This window comes from Oncorhynchus kisutch, linkage group LG13 (assembly GCF_002021735.2).
Source record: "Oncorhynchus kisutch isolate 150728-3 linkage group LG13, Okis_V2, whole genome shotgun sequence".
Taxonomy (NCBI): Eukaryota; Metazoa; Chordata; class Actinopteri; order Salmoniformes; family Salmonidae; genus Oncorhynchus; species Oncorhynchus kisutch.
Genome location: NC_034186.2, coordinates 64,250,727 through 64,277,663, shown reverse-complemented (window position 1 = coordinate 64,277,663; position 26,937 = coordinate 64,250,727). Strand labels below are relative to the sequence as shown.

General features: G+C 41.5%; 1 protein-coding gene across 6 annotated transcripts in view; it reads left to right on the top strand.

Moving 5' to 3' along the window:
* LOC109901703 (protein cordon-bleu) overlaps positions 1-26,937 on the top strand; it is a 58,126-nt gene continuing 31,189 nt past the window's right edge. The window contains exons 1-8 of one of the 6 annotated variants that reach the window (XM_031786910.1): positions 1-74; positions 929-1,079; positions 14,316-14,531; positions 17,692-17,902; positions 19,645-19,873; positions 20,787-20,831; positions 21,387-21,475; positions 21,886-21,963. In XM_031786910.1, coding sequence (XP_031642770.1) covers positions 1,036-1,079; positions 14,316-14,531; positions 17,692-17,902; positions 19,645-19,873; positions 20,787-20,831; positions 21,387-21,475; positions 21,886-21,963 — 912 coding nt within the window. In that variant the 5' untranslated portion in view covers positions 1-74; positions 929-1,035. Of the gene's footprint in view, positions 75-337; positions 546-928; positions 1,080-14,315; positions 14,532-17,691; positions 17,903-19,644; positions 19,874-20,786; positions 20,832-21,386; positions 21,476-21,885; positions 21,964-26,937 lie in introns of those variants that run through there. The other 5 variants (XM_031786909.1, XM_020497683.2, XM_031786911.1 and 2 more) reach the window with 5 other exon arrangements.

Genomic DNA, 26,937 nt, shown 5'->3' with positions numbered 1-26,937 from the left:
CTGGGATCCAGGGTTTAAATTCAAGTAGTTCGATTTTCAATAGGATAAAGCAGAGATTTATGAAATTCGCAACTGTGAGTTCTTCATTATCAATGCGTTCGTTTAACTCAATATAAATAACCTTTTAATATGCTCACTATGTCCAGATAGTGTCACTTTACAGCCTGCCTATAAAATGGACTCATTCTTTCCACAGAGATATATGCAATTATTAGCATATTACATATTTAGTAGAATAGTTGTATTAATATATAAACAGCGATCAAAACGTGAGTGTGTTTTAAGTTACATGTGGGTCTCAGTAAAACAAAATGAGACTGGTGAAAACTGTTGCCTTGAGTGCGTCCCAATTCTACTGCTCGATCGCCTTCTGGAGCTGGCAAGAAGTGGCAGTGAATTCCCAATGAGCATGATTGACATTTCAGTGCTGACGAAGGCGGGCTCGGACTAGAACAGGGACAACCGGCATTTACACGGATTATTTCCGAAATCGATTTGCAATTACTTGTTATGTGAATATGAATTAAAACAATGTTTGAGTCGACGTAAGTAAACTATTATACCTATCACACCCTGAATGTTTATGCGGTTATTTTTACCTCTGCGCTGCGACTTTTTGTTGTGAAGACAACTGTTACTATGTTGCAGGACTTTAGTCTGCAAATTACTGTCAAATTTGAGCAGTCACTTTTGTAGGGACCAATAAATCCTATTTTGTAATTAATGTGAAACATTTTTTTTTTTTAATAGCCTAGCCTACTGACATTGTGTTGACTGAATTGTCGCCTAGAAGTAACCACACACAATTCTCAACTATTGTTTCATTAGAAAAATATCACCAATGTTTAAGAATTATAAATGATAAAATAACACTTTTTTTGTTTTGTTTTTGTCCTTCTATCGGTTATTTGGATATCAACGGGTTTAGATATCAGTAGAGCTTTGGTGTCCTTGATGACAGATGACAGGACAAAAGGAAAATATTGAGGATAGCCAAACGTTTACCATTGAAGTTGGATATTGCCACATGCAGAGATGGATTTTGGAGAAGTCAACACAGCCACAAAACCTCCAATAGGGTAAGTGTGAGGAATTTGAGGTCTCTAATAACTGTTTGTCTTTCCCACTCCAAATGTGTATATTAATAAGTATTGTGTTTGAATACATGTTCAAACAATCCAATTATCATAATATTGAGGAATTGGTGATGGAGACAGACTTGGTCATAAGGTGACTTGATACAAGAGAAACATGGAGAATGCCTATATGTCACCTAGCAGGCCTTTGCATATATATATATATATATATATATGAGGCTATATTCTTTAAAAACAATATACACTTCATGAATTGTTGTAAGCCTAAAACAGTCTTTCTCTCTCTGTAGTTGTCAGTAGACACATCAAAAGCCATAGCATACAGTATTGTATGTATTGACAGGCAGAGAATTCCAGTGTAGTTGAATTCTATGGAAACAACTTGCATGACCCCTGATTGGAAAACAACTATGGGCCAGTCCACAACAGAAGCTTTTGTGCAGTGGCAGTTACTGCATTTGTACTGTCTCTGTAGTTCTTTTGTCACCTCTGTTGTTGTTGACTCAATATGCTGCATCTTCTTCCCATTGGCCAAGGCAACACAAAACATCATCTCTAAAATGGCTGGGTTACGCTGTTTAGGCACTTTAAATCTATCCTAATCTACACAATTACATCATACAGTGTAATGCAAATCTTCTTACAGACGTAAATCGGACTCTTCAGTACTGGGATTGTTGTATAGTTATTATTCTATATCTTTTTGTGCAGAAACACGTTCTATCCTTCAGACGTCATAATGTGGTAGAATCTATTTACTGGTGTTGTTGTGGGAGGCTGAGGTCCACAACCCTTATTACCTGCAAGTAAACCAAATCCTTTTTATTTTGCACCCATGGTCCTGCATCTCCTCCACCCCGCTGAAGGCTTTTATATAATCACCTCCTATGACATGTTGCAGAAAGCACATGATGAATAGTGGTTATTTAAAGACAGCAGTTGCTGAACATTCCTCTCTGCTCTGCCTGTCCCTCTGGAGACCAATGGTGCCATTTCCTTGGTTGTTCCCATTGACTGAACATTTTTCAAATCTCTTTTTCAAGTGATCCCTGGCCAAGAAAAGCAGTAGATGTGTCATTCCATTGATTAGGTGCCTTTTGAGTAGTGTAACTTGGCAAAAATAAATAAATAAGTAAAATCAAATTTGTTTTATGTCGTAAAGAGCACGTTCAACTTATTAAAAAACTGGTTTTCCTATCTCAAGAGATTAAATAAAGAAATTACTGTAGTAAGTGCCTATTTACAGGGTTGAGGACTTATTAAATCAGACATTAAATCCCCTTGACAGGGAGAATGGAAGCTTGTTGTGTGCAACAGGGAGGGAATATTAAATGCAAGCTTCACAACAACAAAACATTTGTAAAATATTTCTAGTTTTGGTAACAAGGTAGATAGATGTGTTATGCTCGATCCGCTCAGTTTTCCACCACAAAATACCAGCAAATTGTTTTAAAAAAAATAACAAAAAGAGTAGAACCAGTTCACTTGCTTTTAGACTATGATTTGACTATTAAGATGATCAATGTTATTATTTTTTTTAATGAATGTGAGGTCAACAGGGCTGACCTTAATTATTATTATTTTTTTAAATGATCACCTTAAAATGAATCACTAATCACATGAGATAAATAATAGTTTTCAGAAATGACTATCAAAGCAACAAAACTATGGCTTTACAATGATGGTGAAAACCTGGGGTTAAGTGAGTTAAAATCTTCCTGGAAGTCAGAGGGACATGTCAAAATGCTAAAAGTTTTATTTCTATGTGATCTATATGAAAGGGTACTTTATTTAATATAACAGGTTTTTCAAATTCAATATTTGTCCACAATTTCTTCTTAAAATATGAAAGGATGCAAAAGGCACTCTTTTCGGGGAACGACTCAGTTATTAGATTAATATTTTTTTAAATCCCAACGAAACATGTCAAATGTATTACCTTTACCAGTTGGTAAAAAGGTTCTCTTTAGATTACTATGACATCTGCCATCTGTTAGCTGACTTACTGACAAAAGGAGAACAGCCTAATGTCATCACAGAGGCGTTAGCAGCTTTATTTTACATGGCAAGAACAAGAAGGGAGGTTTAAAGTGAAACGGAGCCCATAAAACACTCACATGGAGGTAAGAATGTCCACTTCTGAGGAGATGGGTTATGTCCCAAATGGCACCCTATTTCCAATATAGTATTGTGCACTACGCTTGACCAGTGTCCTATGGTCAAAAGTAGTACACTACATAGGGATTAGGGCGTCATTTGGGACAAAACTTTCAGACATCCTGAGATTCCAGACAGCCTTTTTTGGTTAGCTAGCCCAGAGAGCCTTGCTCTTCCTAGCCCTGCTCTGCCTTATTGTGCTATAGGACGTTATAGGGAGTCCAATCCTGATCACAACAGTATGTGTTTAATTTTATGTGTATATTTATTTTGCACATTGTCATAAAGAAGATGACACAATTGCAGAATAGTCCCGCTTAATATTTTGGTTTCAACCATGGTTTCAACCATGTGGATACTCCCTGATACTCCCTGATACTCCCTGTATATTGTGACAAACTCCCTGTATATTGTGACAAACAGTTATAGTATAACTCCTCTGGAGTTAGCTTGAGTCTATTTGTTGTTTCTCTTTTGTGTGAATTGGAGCATTGTGTGTGTTTTTAGGGGCTATGAGCAGTCCCAGTCCCAGGTCTAAAAGGCTCAAGTGTACAGACCTAGGCCAACAGTCTTAATTAGAATTGTGTGTGTTTACTACTGTAAATGCCTGGGCCTGGTGTTGTTGTGTCTGAGCTAAGGGACCATCTATAAGGGTGTATTAATGGGTCTAAGCCCAAATTGTCTACAGAGCAGGCATTTCTATTTGTTTTTCAAGAGAAGATCATTTTAAGCTTTTTGCAAGATGAGAGAGCAGTGATGTACTGTTGGCGGTGGTAAATGGCTGGAAATAACTACTCCTGTTTTACTGGCCATCGGGTTTAAAATGACCTGACTGCCTGGCACTAGTCTTTATAAATAGTTCTCTGACTGCCTGGCACTAGTCTTTATAAATAGTTCTCTGACTGCCTGGCACTAGTCTTTAACAAATAATTCTGACTGCTACCACACGCAGCAGATTCATTACTTCCATGGACTCTTCAGTGCATATGCTCTACTTGTATTGGGACCTGCCCTATCAGTTTTACTATTGTTTACGCAGTTACAACTCAAGTAAGAATAGTTTTGAAGAGAATACGTTTCAACTTATTGGTAGGTTACATCATAATTATGTAGACACACATGCATACCATTTTAGGGAATGTAATTATTGTAGTCAAGAGGGCAAAATGAACACGTTTTAAGTGTGTCATTACTCTACAGCAGTCTGTTGACTAGTTGCACTGTCCTCTCCTGCATGGTGGATATGAGGGGCTGTTTGAACACAAGTTGAGCACTAAGCTACAGGACCTATTTTGGGCCACTGTCAGGCTGTGTAGTCTGAGGATTGTGTGGTAGGTGGGTTTGAGATGAAGACTGATCAGTGTACAGTACAGTTGAGACTAGCCCGAAATATTAGTTTAGGTGTGGTAGTAATCCTGTGTTCATTAATGGCATTGTTCTTACATTGGTTGGTTTGGTTGTTACTTCACCTGCACCATCACACTGTGGATGGCAGACTCTGAGGAAGTGGAAGAGCAGCTGTTGATTATAATGATGCTTTAGGTTATCATACGGTGATGCTAGTACTGACACTAGTTTACATCTATTTCCTCTTTCACACCTTTACTGCAGTAGCCTCCCCTTATTTAACAAATACCATAATCATATGTTTGTCTCATTCTGACTGGAAGTGTCTATGGCTAAAAAGGAGTGGTATAATATGTGTTTCTCTGAGTCCTTCCCTGCAGCAGAGCTTTGTTAATTGAGGGAGTTGCTTAGGGAGTATGGAACAAGCTAATTGTTATTTCCTGCTGTTCTGTGCCCTCCCTCCCCAGTCCCCACTGCTCAGTGCTCTACTCCCTGTCCTGTGGGATATTACCCTCCATAAGGGATGGTTTCACACACACAGCAGCTGGTCTAGAGGGCCAGGTTATACAGTATAATCCTGGTCTGCATCTCAAATGACACACTACTCCTTATATAGCGCACTACTTTTGACCTTGGCCCATAGGGCTCTGGTACAAAAGTAGTGCACTATATACTGTAGGGATGCAGACCTGGTGTAAAGGGTTGGCTATACAGTATAGGGGTCTCTTGTTTGCACTGGCATGTGCAATCCTCAAGGATTAGGTTCTGAGAGAGACTGAATCCTGTCCAGACACACGTGGAACACGGTCTCTATTAAAGGGGACAGGTCTTCTCATGACATGGGTCATGGCTAAGTAAGAGTTGGTCTGAGACCGGGGTCTGAAGCGGTCAGTGGATCAGAGCAGAGACTTAGACTGCTTCCCAAATGGCAACCTATTCTCTACATAGTTCCCTACTTTTGATCAAAGCCCTATGAACCCTGGTCAAAAGTAGTGCACTATATAGAAATAGGGTGCTCTTTGGGACACTAACATATCTGCAGTAATATGGGATGCTAAAAGAATTGTCCGAGGCTAGCAGAGCTGGAGTATTCTGAGCATGGTGTGTAATGGTCCGAGGCTAGCAGAGCTGGAGTATTCTGAGCATGGTGTGTAATGGTTCGAGGCTAGCAGAGCTGGAGTATTCTGAGCATGGTGTGTAATGGTTCGAGGCTAGCAGAGCTGGAGTATTCTGAGCATGGTGTGTAATGGTTCGAGGCTAGCAGAGCTGGAGTATTCTGAGCATGGTGTGTAATGGTCCGAGGCTAGCAGAGCTGGAGTATTCTGAGCATGGTGTGTAATGGTCCGAGGCTAGCAGAGCTGGAGTATTCTGAGCATGGTGTGTAATGGTTCGAGGCTAGCAGAGCTGGAGTATTCTGAGCATGGTGTGTAATGGTCCGAGGCTAGCAGAGCTGGAGTATTCTGAGCATGGTGTGTAATGGTCCGAGGCTAGCAGAGCTGGAGTATTCTGAGCATGGTGTGTAATGGTCCGAGGCTAGCAGAGCTGGAGTATTCTGAGCATGGTGTGTAATGGTTCGAGGCTAGCAGAGCTGGAGTATTCTGAGCATGGTGTGTAATGGTCCGAGGCTAGCAGAGCTGGAGTATTCTGAGCATGGTGTAGCGTGTGTGGGTGGGTAATGATAGAGCATGGCATTTGGGAAGAGGCCATGGGGGGGAGGAGTGTCTGATGTTGGAGTGCTCTAGACTGGAACGTAATACATAGTCTACAACCGAAACATCCACATAGGCCTCCATAGTGACTCACCCGCTATCATTATCTAAAAGGAGAAACATTTTAAATCTATACGCAACAAAAATAATACACCCCCAAAAACTTTGGATACACCGCGAACCATAACCTCAACATAATGAAAACAGCAAGGCAAATATATCAAAATATTCGTGGGCTTATGTTTTCATTTAAAAACCAATACAACCTTCATGATCTAGTTCTTGGTAAAAAAAAATTATTATACTGATTTGACTTTAGGCTACCTGTTGGTGTTTTCCGTGTTACTGTGCTCAGAGAACTGGGTATTGTATTGTATTGTAGTAGAGCCAAATACAGTTTTAAATGGACACTTCAGAGAGCACAGGCCAGGTTGTTATCATCAGAAAGCCAATGAAGACCTTGCCATCTCAGCAATAAAACAGGGTGGGCTTTAGTCTACCCCTTCGAGTGGTTTGTAATTTGAGAGTCAGGGCATATGCTGAATTAGGAAGCTGCATGCTCTCAGCAACTGCAAACAAATGCCTCTGTGGAGCTCAAATGTCCCCTAGATGCATGTGGGTCATTCACTTTTTGCAGGATACTTCTATCAGTCATAAATACCCAGCTGCTACCAAATAGAGAGCAAGTCTTTCTCTCTCCTAGTGGTGTAAATATAGGTTGCTATGAGAACACATGGCTCCCAGAGAGCATGCTGCCATTGTTGCTCTGTGGAGTGGCTGAGGGTGAGGGTATTCACTGTCTGTCCTCTGCTCAATAGGGGGGAAACTCAAGTGACAACCGACAAGAATAGCATTAGTTCTTACGTGTGGAAGGGTTAAAGAGCTTCTCAAGCTAGTGTTTCCCCTATATTATTTTAGCAGAGGTGGCTCTAAATTGTTGCAACCGCTGCAAAAAATATTTTTAATTTTTATATACACACACACACACACAGTACCAGCCAAACGTTTGGACACATCTACTCATTCCAGGGTTTTCTTTATTTTTACTATTTTCTAGAATAATTGTAGAATAACAGTGAATACATCAAAACTATGAAATAACACATGGAATCATGTAGTATGCAAAAAAGTGTTAAACAAATCAAAATTTATTTGAGATTCTTCAAAGCAGCCACCCTTTGCCTTGATGAAAGCTTTGCACACTCTTGGCATTATCTCAACCAGCTTCACTTGGTTTTGGTGTATTCACTGTTATTCTACAATGTAGAAAATAGTAAAAATAAACAAAAACGTTTGAATGAGTAGGTGTGTCCAAACTTTTGACTGGTATTTTGTGTGTGTGTATGTATGTGTATATATTTATATACATACTACCGTTCAAAAGTAATTACTTAGAAATTTCCTTGTTTATGAAAGAAAAGCCATTTTTTTGTCAGTTTTAAAATAGCATTAAAAAAAATACAAATTGTGTGAATTTTACCCCCTTTTCTCCCCAATTTTGTGGTATCCAATTGTTAGTAGTTACTATCTTGTCTCATCGCTACAACTCCGTACAGGCTCGGGAGAGACGAAGGTCGAAGCCATGCGTCCTCCGAAACACAACCCAACCAAGCCACACTGCTTTAACACAGCGCGCATCCAACCTGGAAGCCAGCCGCACCAATGGGTCAGAGGAAACACCGTGTACCTGGCGACCTGGTTAGCGAGCACTGCGCCCGGCCCGCCACAGGAGTCGCGCGCGATGAGACAAGGATATCACTACCGGCCAAGCCCTCCCTAACCCGGACGACGTTTGGCCAATTGTGCGTCGCCCCGCGGCCGGCTGCGACAGAGCCTGGGCGTGAACCCAGGGTCTCTGGTGGCACAGCTAGCACTGCTATGCATTGCCCTAGACCACTGTGCCACCCGGGAGGCAAAATAACATTGAATTGATCAGAAATACAGTGTAGACATTGTTATTGTTGTAAATTACTATTGTAGCTGGAAACGGCAGATTTTTTAAAATGGAATATCTACATAGGCGTACAGAGGCCCATTATCAGCAACCATCACTCCTGTGTTCCAATGGCACGTTGTGTTAGCTAATCCAAGTTTATCATTTTAAAAGGCCAATTGATCATTAGAAAACCCTTTTGCAATTATGTTAGTACAGCTGAAAACTGTTGTTCTGATTAATGAAGCAATCAAACTGGCCTTCTTTAGTCTAGTTTAGTGTCTGGAGAATCAGCATTTGTGGGTTCGATTACAGGCTCAAAATGGCCAGAAACAAAGAACTTTCTTCTGAAACTCGTCAGTCTATTCTTGTTCTGAGAAATGAAGGCTATTCCATGCGAGAAATTGCCAAGAAACTGAAGATCTCGTACAACGCTGTGTACTACTCCCTTCACAGATCAGCGCAAACTGGCCCTAACCAAAATTGAAAGAGGAGTCGGGGCCCCGGTGCACAACTGAGCAAGAGGATAAATACATTAGTGTCTAGTTTTAAAAACAGACGCCTCACAAGTCCTCAACTGGCAGCTTCATGAAATAGTACCCGCAAAACACCAGTCTCAACGTCAACAGTGAAGAGACGACTCCGGGATGCTGTCCTTCTAGGCAGAGTTCCTCTGTCCAGTGTCTGTGTTCTTTTGCACATCTTCATCTTTTGTTTTTATTGGACAGTCTGACATATGGCTTTTTCTTTGCAACTCTGCCTGGAAGGCCAGCATCCCGGAGTCGCCTCTTCACTGTTGACGTTGAGACTGGTGTTTTGCGGGTACTATTTAATGAAGCTACCAGTTGAGTACTTGTGAGGCGTCTGTTCCTTAATGGACAAAAAATTAGCTTTTCTTTCAAAAACAAGGATATTTCTAAGTGACCCCAAACTCTTGAACAGTTGTGTGTATATGTGTGTATATATATATATTTATTTATTTATTTATTTAATTTGTAACTTTTTACCCCTTTTTCGTGATATCCAATTGTCCCATTGCTGCAACTCCCATATGGACTCAGGAGAGGCGAAGGTCGAGAGCCATGCGTCCTCCGAAACACAACCCTGCCAAGCCGCACTGCTTCTTGACACACTGCTCTCGTAACCCGGAAGCCAGCCACACCAATGTGTCAGAGGAATCACCATACAACTGGGGACCGATGTCTGTGTGCATGCGCCCAGCCCTCCACAGGAGTCACCAGAGCACAATGGGACAAGGACATCCCAGCAGGCCAAACCCTTCCCTATCCCGGACGAAGCTGGGACAATGATGTGCCGCCTCATCGGTCTCCCGGTTGCATCCGGCTGCGTCATGGCATGGGATTGAACTCGGGTCTGTAGTGACCCGATCACCGCGAAGCAGTGCCTTAGACCGCTGCGCCACTCAGGAGGCTTTTTATATATATATATATTTCTGCCGAGATGTTCTTTTAAATACATGTAGATAGTCGTTGGCTCAATTACTGGAAGTCTATGGGAACACTAGTAGCAATCCACAGTCTCTCATTGATGTGTGCTGACAGTCTCTCTTTCTTTCTCTCTCAGCACTTGGACACCCTCCAAATGAAGGCAGATTTTTTTTTCCCTCAGTCCTTAATCAATAGCTAGTCTGTTGTGGTATTGAAAGATCCCAAATGAGATGGCCAAAGATTTCTAAAACCAGATCAAGCTGCTTTAGCAGACAATGAGAACAATGGGTGAACTATATAATTATCCAAATAAGTATTATATTTCCTGATATTTACTTGTTTATTCTCCTCTTTCTCCTTTCATATTATGAATAAAAACATTTAAATCAAATCTTCAATGTTTATATTTTGATCAGTTCCTTCATGTTATTGTATGCTAAGAAAAGCACTATAATATCAGGAAATAGAATATTAAGATTTTCCTTTACCTTACTACTATTTGTGTACTGTGCGTATGTTCCAATAGGATCCTAGTTCATATGTAGTATAGTATGTAGTTACGAATAATATGCAGGTATTTCATATGCTAATTATGGTCAGTAAAATACATGTCTGTTGGAGTGAAATGGGTCACTTTTGTTTTATTACTCCATAGTATGCCTAAATGCAGTGTCTACTTTTTAAAGGATAGTGCTCCCATTGTTTGGGTCTAATCCCATTGTGCTGCATAGAACTGGCCATGACAGGTGTCTCTCACCACAGTCTCTGCGTCCCAAATGGTGCACTATTCACTTTATAGTGCACTGCATTAGATTGACCGGGGCCTATAGGGCTCTGCTCAAAAGTGATGCACCATATACAGATTAGGGTGCCATTTGGGATGCAGCTAGTGTTTCCCCTACCTTCATCTTCTAAAATGACAGGTTGTCATTGTGTACGTCTCTCTTCATCAGTTTAGACTGGCTCCTGCTTCCCTGCTTCTAATACACTACAGTACAAAACTCTACTAACATATTCCACTATTTTAATAAGACCCAGGGAAGGAAGGAATATTTATATTTCCAGAATGATTTTGTCAGGATAACTTATGAACCTCATACAGTACAAGCTCTTATCAGTCTTTCCTTGCAGAGTGAGTTGTATCTCCCACTGACTCACTGCTTCCTTTATTGTTGTCAAATACAACAGAGAGCATTATTGATATGAACTTGAGCCCTGTGGCAGAAAGAGCACAGAGGGGTTGACTTATTCTAACTGGATAGTTGCCTAGAGTGGAGCAGAGTCTTATTTGGGCCTTGGAATGTGAACAGTCCCAAGCACACAGAGACTAATCTCGTAATCAGTCTAACACAACACCAGGGTAACAAACTACCAGGTCAGATTATAGAAGTAGTACCTATTCACTGGTTAGCTAGATACCCTACAGCTACTGCGCTTCCTGTGCTGTGGGGCTTGTTGTGATGCTTACACACTCCCACTGGGTCTAAACAGCTAGGTTAGGTTTATAGCAGTAGTAGGCCACTCCTCTCAACACCTAGCTGGTTGGTTAGTCACTGGATACTCCCTACTGTAGTGCCCTGTGCTGTGCTGTACTGTGGTGTTGTTGACCATATCATACTGTAACTATCTATGACAATCCCTACTGCAATGTAATCCTGCAATGATTACAGCTGTGAGTCTTTGGGGGTAAGTCTCTAAGAGCTTTGCCCACCTGGACTGGACAGTATTTGCCCATTATTCTTTAAAACATTATTGAAATGGATTGTTGATGATTGCTAGACAGCCATTTTCAAGTATTGCTATAGATTTCCAAGCTGATTTAAGCCAAAACTGTAACTGGGGTCACTCAGGAACATATAATGTCGTGGTGGTATGCAACTCCAGTGTAGATTTAGGCTAACCCTTGCTGATGACAAGCATACCCATATTATGATGCAACCACCACCATGCTTGAAAATATGAAGAGTGATACTCAGTGATGTGTTGTATTGGATTTGCTCCAAACATTACGCTTTGTATTCAGGACAAAATGTTCATTTCTTTGCCACACTTTGTGTGTTCTTTGTGGTTGAGTCTGTGCTTAAAATTCACTACTCGATTGAGGGACCTTACAATTATCTGTATGTGTGGGGTACAGAGATTGGGTAGTCATTAAAAAATCATCTTAACCACCATATTGAATATGGATTGAGTCCATGCAACATTTATTATGTGACTTGTTAAGCACATTTTTACTCCTGAACTTATTTAGGCTTGACATAACAAAGGGGTTGAATACTTATTGACTTAAGACATTTCAGCTTTAAAATTTTTAAAGGAATTGTTCTACAATCAACATTGCACTTTGACTTTATGGGGTATTGTGTGTAGACACAAGATCTCAATTGAATCCATTTTAATTTCAGGCTGTAACACCAACAATTGTGGAAAAGTAAAGGGGTGTGAATACTTTCTGAAGGCACTGGATTTACTAAATCATTGCCACTACTTCAAAAAACATTTTTAACCTTTATTTAATTATTAGTAGTATTTGTTTTATTTTGCCGAGGCGCGCTTTGGGCACACTGGTTGAATCAACTTTGTTTCCACATAATTTAAATGAAATGATGTTGAACCAACGTGGAATAGACACTGAATTGACATCTGCACCCAGTTAGGGTTAATATAGAATTATAGAAACTGTCCTTGATTTACAGATTCGTTTCAAAGGAAGAGAACATAATTTAATTTTCATGTATTTTGGAGTACAATGTCCTTTAAAAAAAGTCACCAGAAGTGACCTTCTCACAGTCGTTCAACAAAATCTTCTTTGTGTTTCCATTGGATTGTGTGTTCAATTAAAAAATAATATCTCGGGTTGATTCCTTTCACAACTGGCCAATGAAGTGGAGAGAGCGGACTGAGTGGTTCTGTGAAAGGTCCATTTGTAACCCAGTCACTCAGGAAACTGCACTTACTGCCCAGCTCAGGAACTGAGTTTTCTTCTCTCTTTAGGAGATTCTCTCATCGCCCAAAAGTGTGTGTGTGTGTGTGTGTGTGTGTGTGTGTGTGTGTGTGTGTGTGTGTGTGTGTGTGTGTGTGTGTGTGTGTGTGTGTGTGTGTGTGTGTGTGTGTGTGTGTGTGTGTGTGTGTGTGCGCGCGTGTGTGTGCGTTGGCTGACTCTGGAGACAAGGGCATGCTAAGATCTCAGTCTCGAGCGGAGGTGTACGAGTTGTTGTCTCAATATCAAACACACAGGTGCACTCTCCCTGACCCATTCATAGTGGTATACTGCAGTACACTGGTTTTGATCATGAAGTTATTTTCATTTCATCGCCCTCTCTTTGGTGTTTTGTTTTGAACAATTGTGGTTCAATGGTTCAATTACTCTGGGGCTGTGGACGGATGCCGGACTTAGTTATTAATAATTAACTTAGGTGAGGTTAGAGTCTAAGCACGGTAGTTTGTTGAATGTTCACATGCACGCCTACTCTCCACCTTCACAGAACAAGTTGTCTTCGAGGCTCCTAGAAGAGCCCTTTTCCCTGTAGCCCCAGGCCTTGGGAAGGATTTATAAACATGGACTGATATATAGAACGCTTAATCAAAAGCCCAAGGACTGACTTGACGTGAGTGGCGCAGATTTATCTCATACTGTTGTTTGCTCAGTAGGGAGAAAGTGTGTAGCTATTAAACATACCTAGAAGGGAAAGGCATGAATCATTGTAAACTGTATATTATAGTCGAGATAATGGTGTGTGCTGAGACAAGGCTACAATTTGTTCCTGACACGTGTCAAATACATACAGAGTCAGGTGTAGTGAAAGTTAGGACCACTAATGATTTACATCATCTTCTTTCAAAGTCCTGCCATCAGTGCAGTTAGTGCCATGTATTTTGGTGCAGTGTAGAGCTGCCGCCTTATGCCTATTTATTCATTTATATATTGAAGCATTATACAGTATAATGACAGACATGAGTTTGGATGAATTGCAATGCATGCTGGTTATCTTTATCCTTGTGTGTTTAGATGGTTACATCATCTCTATACTGTATAAAATAATTGTTTTATTTATTTGCACACAAGAAACTACAAAACAATATGATAAAGGTTTAAAAGGCAAAGGAAAAGAGCATGTGTAGGAGGGGTTAAAAACCCAGAGAGGCTTGTAGAGCACCTCCCCTTTTTTATATTTATAAAATAAGATCACTGCATCAAGTTTTTATAATAATGAACCAATCACGATACGGAAAGTCCTTGGTGTCAGATTTGAATGGTGTATCACAACACGGACCACTGTGACCCTGCCAACCAATAAACAACCGTTGTATATCTGGAGACAGACTTGCTTATGTAATCTCACTGAAAGACAGAAAGTCATTGCCATTCAAGTTGCCTTTGTTATGTTCGTTGTCACCTATCCCAGTGCAAAACAGCAATGTTGTTCAAAGTCTTGTCTATTCTATTTCCCTTTGAATCACCATGATGACTGCCTTTTCTGGGAGAAAACAAAACAACATAGAGAAATGAATTAAGTTGCCACAATCCGGCCAATCTGCAAATTACAATTTCGCTCTAAGATATCTGATTATAAAACTAAACTTTAGCATTATGCCTATCCCTAACCTTATGCCCATCCTTCAGGAAGAGGATGAAGTCCCGAGCCCCCCCTCCGCCCCTGGCCCCTGAGCCCGCCCCCAGGAGAATCTTCCGTAACGCAGTGCCTGACGGGGGAGGCTCAGCGCAGGGCAGTATGGGCAGCATGGTGATGGACACCAAGGAGAACATGATGAGGACCAGCGTAGACCTCCACATCACTCTGCCTCAAGGCTACCAGACCAGCAGCACAGTGGACGGCAGGTGACAGGCAACACCACACACTCGTCACATATGCACACGTACACATTAACCCTTCGACCCTCAATTCACAGACTCTGTTATGTATGTGGATGTGGCTTTTGGTATCTGATCGGAGAGGCCTTTTCAAGGTTCCCTCAGTTTCCCAGAATCTCTGTGTGTGTGTGTGTGGTTGTGTGTGTGTTGTGAGAAGCTGACCTGCCAGAGCCTCTCTGGCCTTAATGAGGGTCTCTCTCTTTTTCTGCTGGAGCAGTGAGTGAATCAGACTAGGCCATCCAGGACTCCAGCCCTCATGCAGAAAACAAGACAAGGGCTTCTGTTAATGAGTGGCATGTGAGAGTTTCTAACAGTATTTTTTGTGAACCAATATAGGACAGTGATCCCAGGTCTGTCTGTGAAGTCTTGCCAACAGCTATGGACAGAGAACTGATCTGGGATCAGGCTCGTACAGTGGTCGTCATCTCTCTCACTTGGGGCCGTCTTTTCCATTGGCTTTTACTCTAAGTGATGCTCTTTGCCAAGTAATTTGGGTAACACTTCATTTGGATAGTCCATCTTTAAACTATCAGTAACATTTCAACTAGTTACTAAACAAAATTCCAATTCGAACAGAAAGCGTATTACTTTCAAATTTGTTGTAAAAATTTGTTTACATCACTTAGTGAGCATTTCTCCTTTGTAAAGATAATCCATCCACATGACAGGTGTGGCATATTTTTTTTATTTAACCTTTATTTTACTAGGCAAGTCAGTTAAGAACAAATTCTTATTTTCAATGACGGCCTAGGAACAGTGGGTTAACTGCCTGTTCAGGGGCAGAACGACAGATTTGTACCTTGTCAGCTTGGGGGTTTGAACTTGCAACCTTCCGGTTACTAGTCCAACGCTCTAACCACTAGGCTACCCTGCCGCCCCATATGAAGTAGCTGATGCTGGGGACAATAAAAGGCCACTCTAAAATGTGCAGGTTTATCACACAACACAATGCCATAGATGGCTCCAAGTTTTGAGGGAGCGTGTAATTGGCATACTGACTGCAGGAATGTCCACTAGAGCTGTTGCCAAGGGAATTGAATGTTAATTTCTCTAACATAAGGCACCTCCAATGTCGTTTTAGAGAATTTGACAGTTCAACCAACCAGCCTCAAAACCGCAGACCACATGTAACCACGCCAGTCCATGACCTCCACATCTGGCTTCTTTGGGATGGTCTTGAGATCACCGGCGGGATTGTCTTGATCTTGAGGCCCATTGTCATGCCATTCATCCGCTGCCATCACCTCATGTTTCAGCATGATAATGCACGGCCCCATGTCGCAAGGATCTGTACATAATTCTTGGAAGCTGAAAATGTCCCAGTTCTTCCATGGCCTGCATACTCACCAGATATGTCACCCATTGTTTGGGATGCTCTGGATCGACTAGAATGACAGCGTTCCCGCCAATATCCAGCAACTTCGCACAGCCATTGAAGAGGAGTGGGACAATATTCCACAGGTCACAATCGACAGCCTGATCAACTCTTTGCGAAGGAAATGTGTCGCGTTGCATGAGGCAAATGGTGGTCATACCAGATTGGTACTGGTTTTCTGATCCACATCCATTTCCTTATATGAACTGTAACTCTGTAAAATCTTTTAAATTGTTGCATTTATATTTTTGTTCAATATAGATTCACACATTACTGAGCAGAAATCACATCTCACATCTCTAGCCCTAACCTTAAACTCTACCCTTATTCTAAACCTAACCCTAACCGTAAACTTAGCATACAGTTGCTTATCAACAGATAGTTTGTTGATAGTACGACCATCTATAGAGCATTTACAGATGTGAAATCTGGACAATCCAAATGAAGTGTCTGACTCATTTGATTTATGGGAAATTCGTTTTGCTGTCTCAGTGCATGATAAAACCCAAGGGAGTTTCATCCAGGTGTCATAAATGTCTTGTAATCACCTGGTTCTTCATGTGTGCAGGAAGCAGTCAGACAACATCCTCTCCATTATGGTGTGTAAGGGTTTTGTCACACTGTTTTCATTATGATAGGGAATACAGCTCAATGTGTTGTGTTTGCAGTGTCTTGTCAAAGCCTCATTTGCTAGCTAGATATGTTATTCTAAGAAGAAAGTTGTAGTATAAATTAATACATTGTTATTTTCAAACGAACCATAACTCTCCATCCTACAGCTAATGTGTAATGCATTATGATGCAGTTGTAAGACTTGTGATGAGCAACCTTTGCCCTGGTATTTGTGTTGGTTGTTCAGAGCAGCCCTTTAGCAGTTTTGTCATATGAGCTGTCTTCTCCCAGCAGGCAGTAGAAAGCATCCTTGAGTTTCTCTCTGTCCTGGGTTGACAGTTACCCTTTGACACCTTGTCAGTTGACGTTCTGCATTCCATGACATGGGACTTCATATGACGCTCAAAAACAGAACATTGTATCAGGATTGATTAAGATATTCTACATTCTCAAGTGAAGGATTTAGGACACTGGCCAGTCAGGCTAGTAGACTACAATTTTTACTAGCCCAGGTTACATTATTCTAGCCAAATCTGAGCCATTTGATATTTGAAATACAAAATGCCACTCGCCTGACTGGCTAGTTTGGCACATTTTCTACTAGCCCTATTTGCAAAGTACTAGCCTCAGGCTAGCTTAATTTCCTTCCCTGCATACATATATTATAAGTAGACCAGATGGGTATTTTATTGTCAATTGACTAAGGCTAGATTTCCTATCTGTAATTAATTTAACTTTCTACTTCATTTAACACGTCACTGAGTACAGATCATTAAATCAGCCTTTTATGTACCAATTTGCAGGCTTATCTAATGCTGTAAGCCGAGCGGCATGAGTGTAATTACAGGTATTCCTATTGGAGCTAAAGGAGGTAACCCTATCTGTCAGTCAGGTCACATCCCAAACGACACCTTATTCCCTATATAGTGCACTACTTTTGACCAGAGCCCATAACGGTCTTGTCAAAGGTAGTGGTCCTTGGTCAAAGAAGTGCGCTAACTAGAGAATAGGGACTTACCTTGGTCTATTCTGTCCCGCTACTCTCTACTCTACTCTGACGAGCCTGTGACTCTACTTCTACCTGGCTTCCTGTCTGTGACTCAGCCTGGCTTCCTGTGCTGCTTTCACCTCTCTGTGCAGCAAGGCGCTCATGGACCTGTTGGTGGATCTGTGCAGCCGGTACCACCTGAACCCAGCCTATCACACCCTGGAGCTGCTGTCCAGCGAGGGCCTGTCCCTAGCCTTCAAGCCCAACAGCCTGCTGGGGTCCCTGGACGTTGTTGCCATAAGCATCAGGGAGAAAGTGTTGCAGGACAAAGTGGTGCGGAAACCTCCGCCTAAAGTGCCAGAGGTGAGTACCTACTGATCCTGACCCTGATCTAGAGAGATCTGTGTGTGTTTGTTTGATACTGTTCTACTGATTGAGGATATGTAGCTGCAATGTGACTGTTAATAAGAAATGAGCTGTGTTTATTGTAACTTGAGGATTCATAGTTATCCTCTGTTTAGCCTTCCAAGAATGCACATGTATGTTGCACTTCATGAAGTTATTGGAAATGAGTTTGTTCTGGTCTGGGCCTTTTGCTGTTGTAGTGCACGGGTGGGTATTGTTGACTGTTTTTGGGATACAATGTATAAGATGTTTTCAGCATTCATTGAACCTAACCTTTGACACCTGGGAAATGTGATGTATGATTCTCTATGTAACCGTGCGATCGCCCTTCTTTACCTTTTGACACTAAATCGTTGCAGCAGGAAAGACCACAAAAACCAAAAAGGGCTCATGCTAAGGTAGGCAGCAGGTGTTGTAGAGCCAGTCTCTAAACCAGTGGGATTATTACCGGCTCTCGGTGGCTGATTGAGTGTCTTCTCTCTCTGTCTCCAGTGTCTCCTAGTCTCCTCCTACTTACCTAGCATGTGAATTTTTCATGAGTGCCTTACCTTTAGTTACCATGCATTATTTCCAGTCTACTCTCAGGCCTCACTGGCCCTCCCTTTGACCTCCCTTTGGCTGATGGCCATAGTCTGGCACTATTTCACTCTGAGTCATCGACATTGTGGGTAACATTTTACTTAAAGCCAACCGGAATAATGCATTATGATGTGGTTGTAGTGGATTTTATGATTTGTAATAAGCATGTACAGTATAAACCCCTTTTTAAAATAATTTGCTTCAGTAAATATTAGCAAAGAGCCACACACAAAAACAGTTGTGCTTGTGATTGTTACACACCCTTGACTGGTAAGTGTTTGACATTATGTTTTCAGAAGGAGAGTCTTGAAGTCTGTACATCGTGTACTGGTGTGTGACCGTCATGGCCTCCATGATAACAGTATCTTTTGGTGTTTGTCCCAAATGGCACCCTACTTTTTATATAGTGCACTACTTTTGACCAGTAGTGGGTCAAAAGGACCTTGATAAAAAATAATGCACTATATAGTGTGCCATTTGGGATGCAACCTGTGTTCTTCATAACAACCACCTCAACCCTCTTAGTGCTGCTAGCTCTGTTGTTGTGATCCCTCTCTATAGGTACACCAAACACCCTGGGACTGACCAGGCAGTGGCTGCCCACACACAGGCCCTCTCTGTCAGGCCTCGACTTGGCTCCGAGCCTCAGTTACCTTAGAGTGCTAGTCTTGAATGACCCCCAGTCTCACCCCCCCTCCTCCCCTAGGCCTGTCAACAAATGTCTACGTTCTAAGGGAAAAGCTGAAAGTAAAGCATAACCTCTTTTTAAGTGAGGTGGAGTGAAGTTTTTGGTTAATCATGGTTTATCCTATGATTCTGACACAAACTTTTTTTTGTCTCTCTCAATATTTTCCACCCTAGTTTTTCCCATTGAATGTGTACTGCTGAGATCTTTACTATCAAGTCCCATTTAATTACTGAACTTAGACATGGGTTCAAATTGAAAGTTTTATTTCAAATACTTTGAGTATTTGATTGAGCCTGCCTGAAGTGCCAGATCGGCATGATTGCAGGCAAGCTCAAGGTCAAACAAACACTATTTGAACCTAGGAGGTTCTCTAATATTCTTTAATACTGTATCCATCCATTGGCACTAAAGTCACTCTGTCTTCCCTGTAAAGAAAACAGTGCGTCTGGTGGTGAACTACCACAGGAGCCAGAAGGCGGTGGTGAGGGTGAGTCCCCTGGTGCCCCTGGGGAGCTTGGTCCCAGCCATCTGTGAGAAGTGTGACTTTGACCCGGCCCATGTCCTGCTGCTGAAGGACAATGTCAGCAACCATGAGCTGGAGCTAGACAAGTGTCTGAGCGAGCTAGGAATCAGAGAGCTGTACGTACTGGACCAGACTCTTGGTAAATAAACCACCTTATACCCCCATCTCCCTCCACCTCTTCCTATAGAATGGTGGCATATTTCTTGCCAATTCCTATGGTCATCCTACGGTACGACAATGATTATAGGAGTTGACAAGACGGCACAAACAGATCTGGGACCAGGCTATTCCATGTCCTCACATGATATCTGCAGTGTTAACCTGGTCCCAGATCAAATCAAGTTTGAAATGGATGTAACCAAAAGGAGTTGACATTGTAGCACAAATAGATCTGAGATCAGGCTAACTGTACCAACCTATCTCTGTTAACAAACTATTACTGTTCCTCTTATTCATCTCAACCTGTTTAATCGTATATTTAATTTGAGCTCTCTCCGTTTTCTGTCACTCTTTTACACCCTGACTGCATCTATAATCAGCACTTACACGTGAGATTGAATCAAAGTACCATGCATTACTTTCTTACTGCAGCTAGCTACATCTGCGCCTGTAATGTTTACATGGGGTGTAATTCAGTCTGGGCTAGTTCATCTTATCAGGGTGGCTCTGCAGAATAAATAAGTGAGCTTGTGTTTACATATTTGGTTAAATGAGCTTCGATAAGCACATGCCCTCCAGTATGTGTACTCTGCCCCCTATGACTCTGCCCTTAGAGAGGCAATATAGACGGTTAGTCATTAGAACACTGCCTACAAAGCCTAGTGAGATGTACTGATGCTTGAGTTAAACTAGAGGCACTTGTCAAATACCATAGTCAGTGTTGTTGGTAGTTTCCCTGTTTCCCCGTTTCTGTAGGCAGGGGTGGGAGGGGTGGGGGATTGCATAGCCAATGACATAGGAAATGATGTATAGTTTTGCTAAAGAGAGAATCTTGTGTAGTTAAGGATAGGATAGGACCCTTAATGTTGTTGAAATCCTGTGATTGTTTCCAGTTCGTCAACCTAAAATGTCTTCTGCACCTGCTCTAAATTACTCAGGTATTACTGTCTGAATGCTGCTTATTGTTCCCATCTACAATGCTGTACTGACATTACCTGTAGCTTAACAGTCACTTGTACAGTCACATTAACCCCACTTTGCCGTTCCTTTTCTCCTCATGGGACAATCTCGCGTGTTTCGTTTGCTTGTTTGACATATCTTTGATCCAATATAAGATACAGTCAATATTATTTCCCTTTCCTTCTGGCTTAGTGTGTTATGACTGTTTGTTAGATTTATTTTCAGAGATTGAAGAATAGATGCACTGTCATATTGGAAAAGTTGAGTTGTAGTGCCATCTACTGTTGAAACTGCCTGGTTGTAGATAGAGGCTTGAGAGTGTGTGTTTATGGGGAATCATTTTTGTTGTATGCTTGAGTTAAACTTTTAACTGCCATGACTTGCATAATGTAGCATAGTTCTAGCTGTGGTTTATTTCATCCCATTGGTTAATGAATTAACTGCATGAATGAAAGCCTATATTTTTAGCTCAGTGAGCCAACCCTTTCATTTCGGAGTGAACTGAAACCTAGTGTCTGTCCATTCATTGTTAGAATACTTCCGTTCCAACACCTCAAGTGTCGGTGGGGCCGAGAACAAAGGCCTGCTCGGATTCTTAAAGTTCAACAGAAGGAAATCAAAGGTAAGACGGCACAGTTCACTTGTGTTCCAACAGAGTGACATTAATCCCATTGGCTTGGCTAATTTAGCACCATAATACCATCTAGAACATAGTGTGTGTCTGCAGCTGACTTCAAACTGTTGACTTACTACTAATGTATGTTCAAATGCAGGAAAAAGAATAATATTTTTTTCTGTCTTAAATCTTCTACTTAAATATCTACTGTTATTCTTGAGCTCAACATATATGATGGTTTTCCATAAAAATAATGAGTCTTGTAGATTTTGCTGTCCCCGTGGAAAAGTTTTTTTTAACCCTAGCGCTGTAGGAGTACTGCTATCATCTGTCAAATAACTGAAATAACTACATGTCATGCTTGTATTGTAGTTGCATTCTGATGTCATGCATGTTAGATGTACATTCCATTTCAGACTGAAGAACAGTCACCTACTATGGACATGGATGGTCTTGATAATAATATTACTCAAAATACTGAAAAACACTACAATGTAAGTACTACTAACCCCATGGAAATGTCTGGGTGTGTTACTTGATATCTTGCATTATATTTTCTTTCAATACTCAAATCTCATTCAATAAGTGCAATCTCATTAATTTAGCAGAAAATAAATAATGCTCTTGAGTACTATTCTATTGTAGATTTTCCAAAACCCACCACCTTGTAACAGATAGCGTTTTATGCCCCACAAAAATTAGAGCACATGAGCTCAACTTTGGTTTTCTTTTCACTAGCGTTGCAAAATTCCCATAACTATCCCAAAATTCCCAGTTTTTCCAGAAATCTTGGTTGTACAGTTCAAAGAATCAGGAGGGAATAAGCAGGAAATCGAGAACTCTCCAACAAGGATTTATGGAAAACCTAGGAATTTTGGGAAAGCCACCATTATTTTGCAACCCTACTTTTCAGCCTGTGCCTCCTCTCGATACAGCTGATTGTCTGTTGTTCTGCTCATGTACCACTAGAGGGCAGACTTGACAAGCTGATCCCACGTCTTCTGATTCCCCTCAGTCAATTACAGTACCTTGACGGATTTAAAGTTTCTGTAGCAAGTCAACCTGAAGTAAATTAAAGCCTTGAATGATTTCTTATTATTTGATCAGCTTTACTCAGTGACATAATGTATTTAATAGTAAGTTTGTAAAACCATAGTAGTTACAGCAGAAGGGCCGGTTTCCTGGAAATATTTTCTACTCCATCGTGGAGTTCTTTGGATGTGGTGTGCATGTGTGCTAAAACATTATTATATTAGAGCAAACATTGAACAGGCTACCTGTTTGGAAGGTAATTTAATCAGTTTTATACAATTATAGTGGAATCTATTACTGGCATCCATCTGGGATACACCTCAAATCAATATGGGTATTTTATTGGATTTCCCATAAGAACTTGGTGGATCTCTCTTGCTCATTTGAGTCAAGCCCCAGGGGGCGCGCGCGCGCACACACACACACCCTGTAATCTTAGCGATTATGTTACATCATCATACTATACCTGGCAATATTTACTCTATCTGGATACCACTAATGGCCAAACTGATGGGAAGATATGTTGAGGACTGTTCATAACACAGACTGGAATAGAACAGGACATTGGACAAACTGATGAGAAGATATGTTGAGGACTGTGTACATGGTGTATGATCTAAAGGAATGAAAATGATATTGCTTTGCTTGTGAGACACAGTTCTAGAGATTCTAAAGCATGCCAGAAATGATCCTGTCTGTTTTCAGAGTTATTTTTTGTTGTACAGAATGAAACTATTTCAGATCACATTTTGTCTTTGGAGAGGACAATAAGGGCGTGTTGCTGCCTCTAAATCATCATAGATGGCCATGTTCGGTTCTATCTGTCTCTAGTCTTGGCAGTGAGCACTCCACTTAAAATGCATTTCCACCTTGGATATGAGTGATAGGCATTGTGGTTAGCTGTCAGATTGCCTCCAGCATGGAATTACAGATGTTCAGGTGAACTTTTCCCAAACTTGAATAACAAAGAAAGGCCCAATAGCTTTTTTGGCTCTGGTCTGTAACTGATTTAATGTTACATAACGTATGCTACGAATTCATGGCAATTCCCTGCATGGAACATTCCGTTCCAACAGCTGAGTACAACAACAGCACGGATCCCAATTGAAAGTTACCATAGTCTCTCCCTAAATTTGGAATGTGTGTTTGTGTTGGTCTTTCATAATTGAACATGCAGTGGATGTACTGAGGGACTCTCAGAGAGCTGGGATATTAACAGTTTAGCCTCACTCCTCCCTCAAATACACAGGCATTGAGCATGTTGCTCTACCAAGGAGAGGAGGTAACATGGAGATCCTACTACTACAAAGGGAGGCTTTTCTGGATATCCTATCTAAAAACATTGATCCCTAGTGGCCTGAATATTGACTTTGATCTCAGACCTTTCTTATGAAAATTCTTATAAATTGATATATTCTTTCTACAGCTTATCAGCGTACACCTAATATGTTCCCCCTGTTGACGATGCATACTATGCATTAAGGTTGAACCAGAAAATTACATGTAACAAATACAAATTAAATAGGAAACAATTAAATATGTGAAATTGAATTAAACAATAATGTATGTTGATGCTAACATTATGTGCAATATTCAATTATGTTGGCATATGATAACAATAGCCACATACATTTAATATGCCATAAACTATATTGTTTTTTTAACAGTTTCACTCAATTCATTCTAATTAACTTATTCATTATGACACACCTCTCACTATTGTCATTGGTTGCACTACTTGCACTATTTGTCAACATAACCGGGTTCAAGTATTTACCCTGAAGAAGGCACAGTGATGCTGAAACGTTGGTGAATTACTGGGAGTTTATTTATTTTTTATTTATTTTGATAGTTTATTCGCCGTTAGTCAGCACCTCCACACAAAACATTTTTTCTGGGTGTGCGCCAGCTCATATGTTTTTTATTGGTCTTTCATAATTGAACATGCAGTGGATGTACTGAGGGGCTCTCAGTGAGCTGGAATATTAACAGTTTAGCCACTCTCACTTTCATTTGAGAAGGTCGCCATGAACACATTAGCGCAGTGTGAAAAGTTCATCCAGGGAGGAGAGGGTTGGCCGCTGGCCAAGAATCACTCCCCAGTCCCTGCTGAAGGCTGTCTGATGTCTAAAAATGCATTTCAGGTTTTATCTCTGCCCTTTCTCTCTTGTGGCAAGGGATTAATCGGCAGAAGATTGAGGCTTTGGATTTACGTACTGTACATGTAAAAAAGAAACGTCCTCTCACTGTCAACTGCATTTATTTTCAGCAAACTTAACATGTGTAAATATTTGTATGAACATAAGATTCACCAACTGAGACATAAACTGAACAAGTTCCACAGACATGTGACTCACAGAAATGGAATAATGTGTCCCTGAACAAAGGGGGGGGGGGGGGGGGGGGGGGGGGGGTCAAAATAAAAAGTAACAGTCAGTATCTGGTGTGGCCACCAGCTGCATTAAGTACTGCAGTGCATCTCCTCCTCATGGACTGCACCAGATTTGCCAGTTCTTGCCGTGAGATGTTACCCCACTCTTCCAGCAAGGCATCTGCAAGTTCCAGGACAATTTTGGGGTGAATGGCCCTAGCCCTCACCCTTTGATCTAACAGGTCCCAGACGTGCTCAATGGGATTGAGATCCGGGCTCTTCGCTGGCCATGGCAGAACACTGAGATTCCGGTCTTGCAGGAAATCATGCACAGAACGAGCAGTATGACTGGTGGCATTGTCATGCTGGAGGGTCATGTCAGGATGAAACTGCAGGAAGAGTACCACATGAGGAGGATGTCTTCCCTGTAACGCAGTGTTGAGATTGCCTGCAATGACAAGCTCAGTCCGATGATGCTGTGACACACCCCCCAGACCCCACCGCCTCACACCTCCAAATCGATCCCGCTCCAGAGTACAGGCCTCGGTGTAACGCTCATTCCTTCGATGATAAATGCGAATCTGACCATCACACCTGGTGAGACAAAACCGTGACTTGTCAGTGAAGAACACTTTTTGCCAGTCCTGTCTGGTCCAGCTACGGTGGATTTGTGCCCATAGCCGACATTATTGCCAGTGATGTCTGGTGAGGACCTGCCTTACAACAGGTCTACAAGCCCTCAGTCCAGCCTCTCTCAGCCTATTGCGGACAGTCTGAGCACTGATGGAGAGATTGTTTGTTTCTGGTGTAACTCGGGCAATTGTTGTTGCCATCCTGTACCTGTCCCGCAGGTGTGATGTACCGATCCTGTGCAGGTGTTGTTACACGTGGTCTGCCACTGAGAGGATGATCAGCTGTTCGTCCTGTCTCCCTGTAGCGCTGTCTTAGGCGTCTCACAGTACGGACATTGCAATTTATTGCCCTGGCCACATCTGCAGCCCTCATGCATCCTTGCAGCATGCCTAAGGCACATTCACACAGATGAGCAGGGACCCTGGGCTTCTTTCTTTTGGTGTTTTTTAGAGTCAGTAGAAAGGCCTCTTTAGTGTCCTAAGTTTTCATAACTGTGACCTTAATTGCCTACCGTGTGTAAGCTGTTAGTGTCTTAACGATCATTTCACAGGTGCATGTACATTAATTGTTTATGATTCATTGAACAAGCATGGGAAAGCGTGTTTAAACACTTCACAATGAAGATCTGAAAAAGGGATGTTTCTTTTTTTACTGAATTTATATGTACAGTAGCCTATATACAGTGGGGCAAAAGTATTTAGTCAGCCACCAATTGTGCAAGTTCTCCCACTTAAAAAGATGAGAGAGGCCTGTAATTTTCATCATAGGTACACGTCAACTATGACAGACAAAATGAGAAGAAAAATCCAGAAAAGCACATTGTAGGATTTTAAATTTATTTATTTGCAAATTATGGTGGAAAATAAGTATTTGGTCAATAACAAAAGTTTCTCAATACTTTGTTATATACCCTTTGTTGGCAATGACAGAGGTCAAACATTTTCTGTAAGTCTTCACAACGTTTTCACACACTGTTGCTGGTATTTTGGCCCATTCCTCCATGCAGATCTCCTCAAGAGCAGTGATGTTTTGGGGCTGTTGCTGGGTAACTCCCTCCAAAGATTTTCTATGGGGTTGAGATCTGGAGACTGGCTAGGCCACTCCAGGACCTTGAAATGCTTCTTACGAAGCCACTCCTTCGTTGCCCGGGTGGTGTGTTTGGGATCATTGTCATGCTGAAAGACCCAGCCACGTTTCATCTTCAATGCCCTTGCTGATGGAAGGAGGTTTTCACTCAAAATCTCACGATACATGGCCCCATTCATTCTTTCCTTTTCACGGATCAGTCGTCTTGGTCCCTTTGCAGAAAAACAGCCCCAAAGCATGATGTTTCCACCCCCATGCTTCACAGTAGGTGTGGTGTTCTTTGGATGCAACTCAGCATTCTTTGTCCTCCAAACACGACGAGTTGAGTTTTTACCAAAAAGTTATA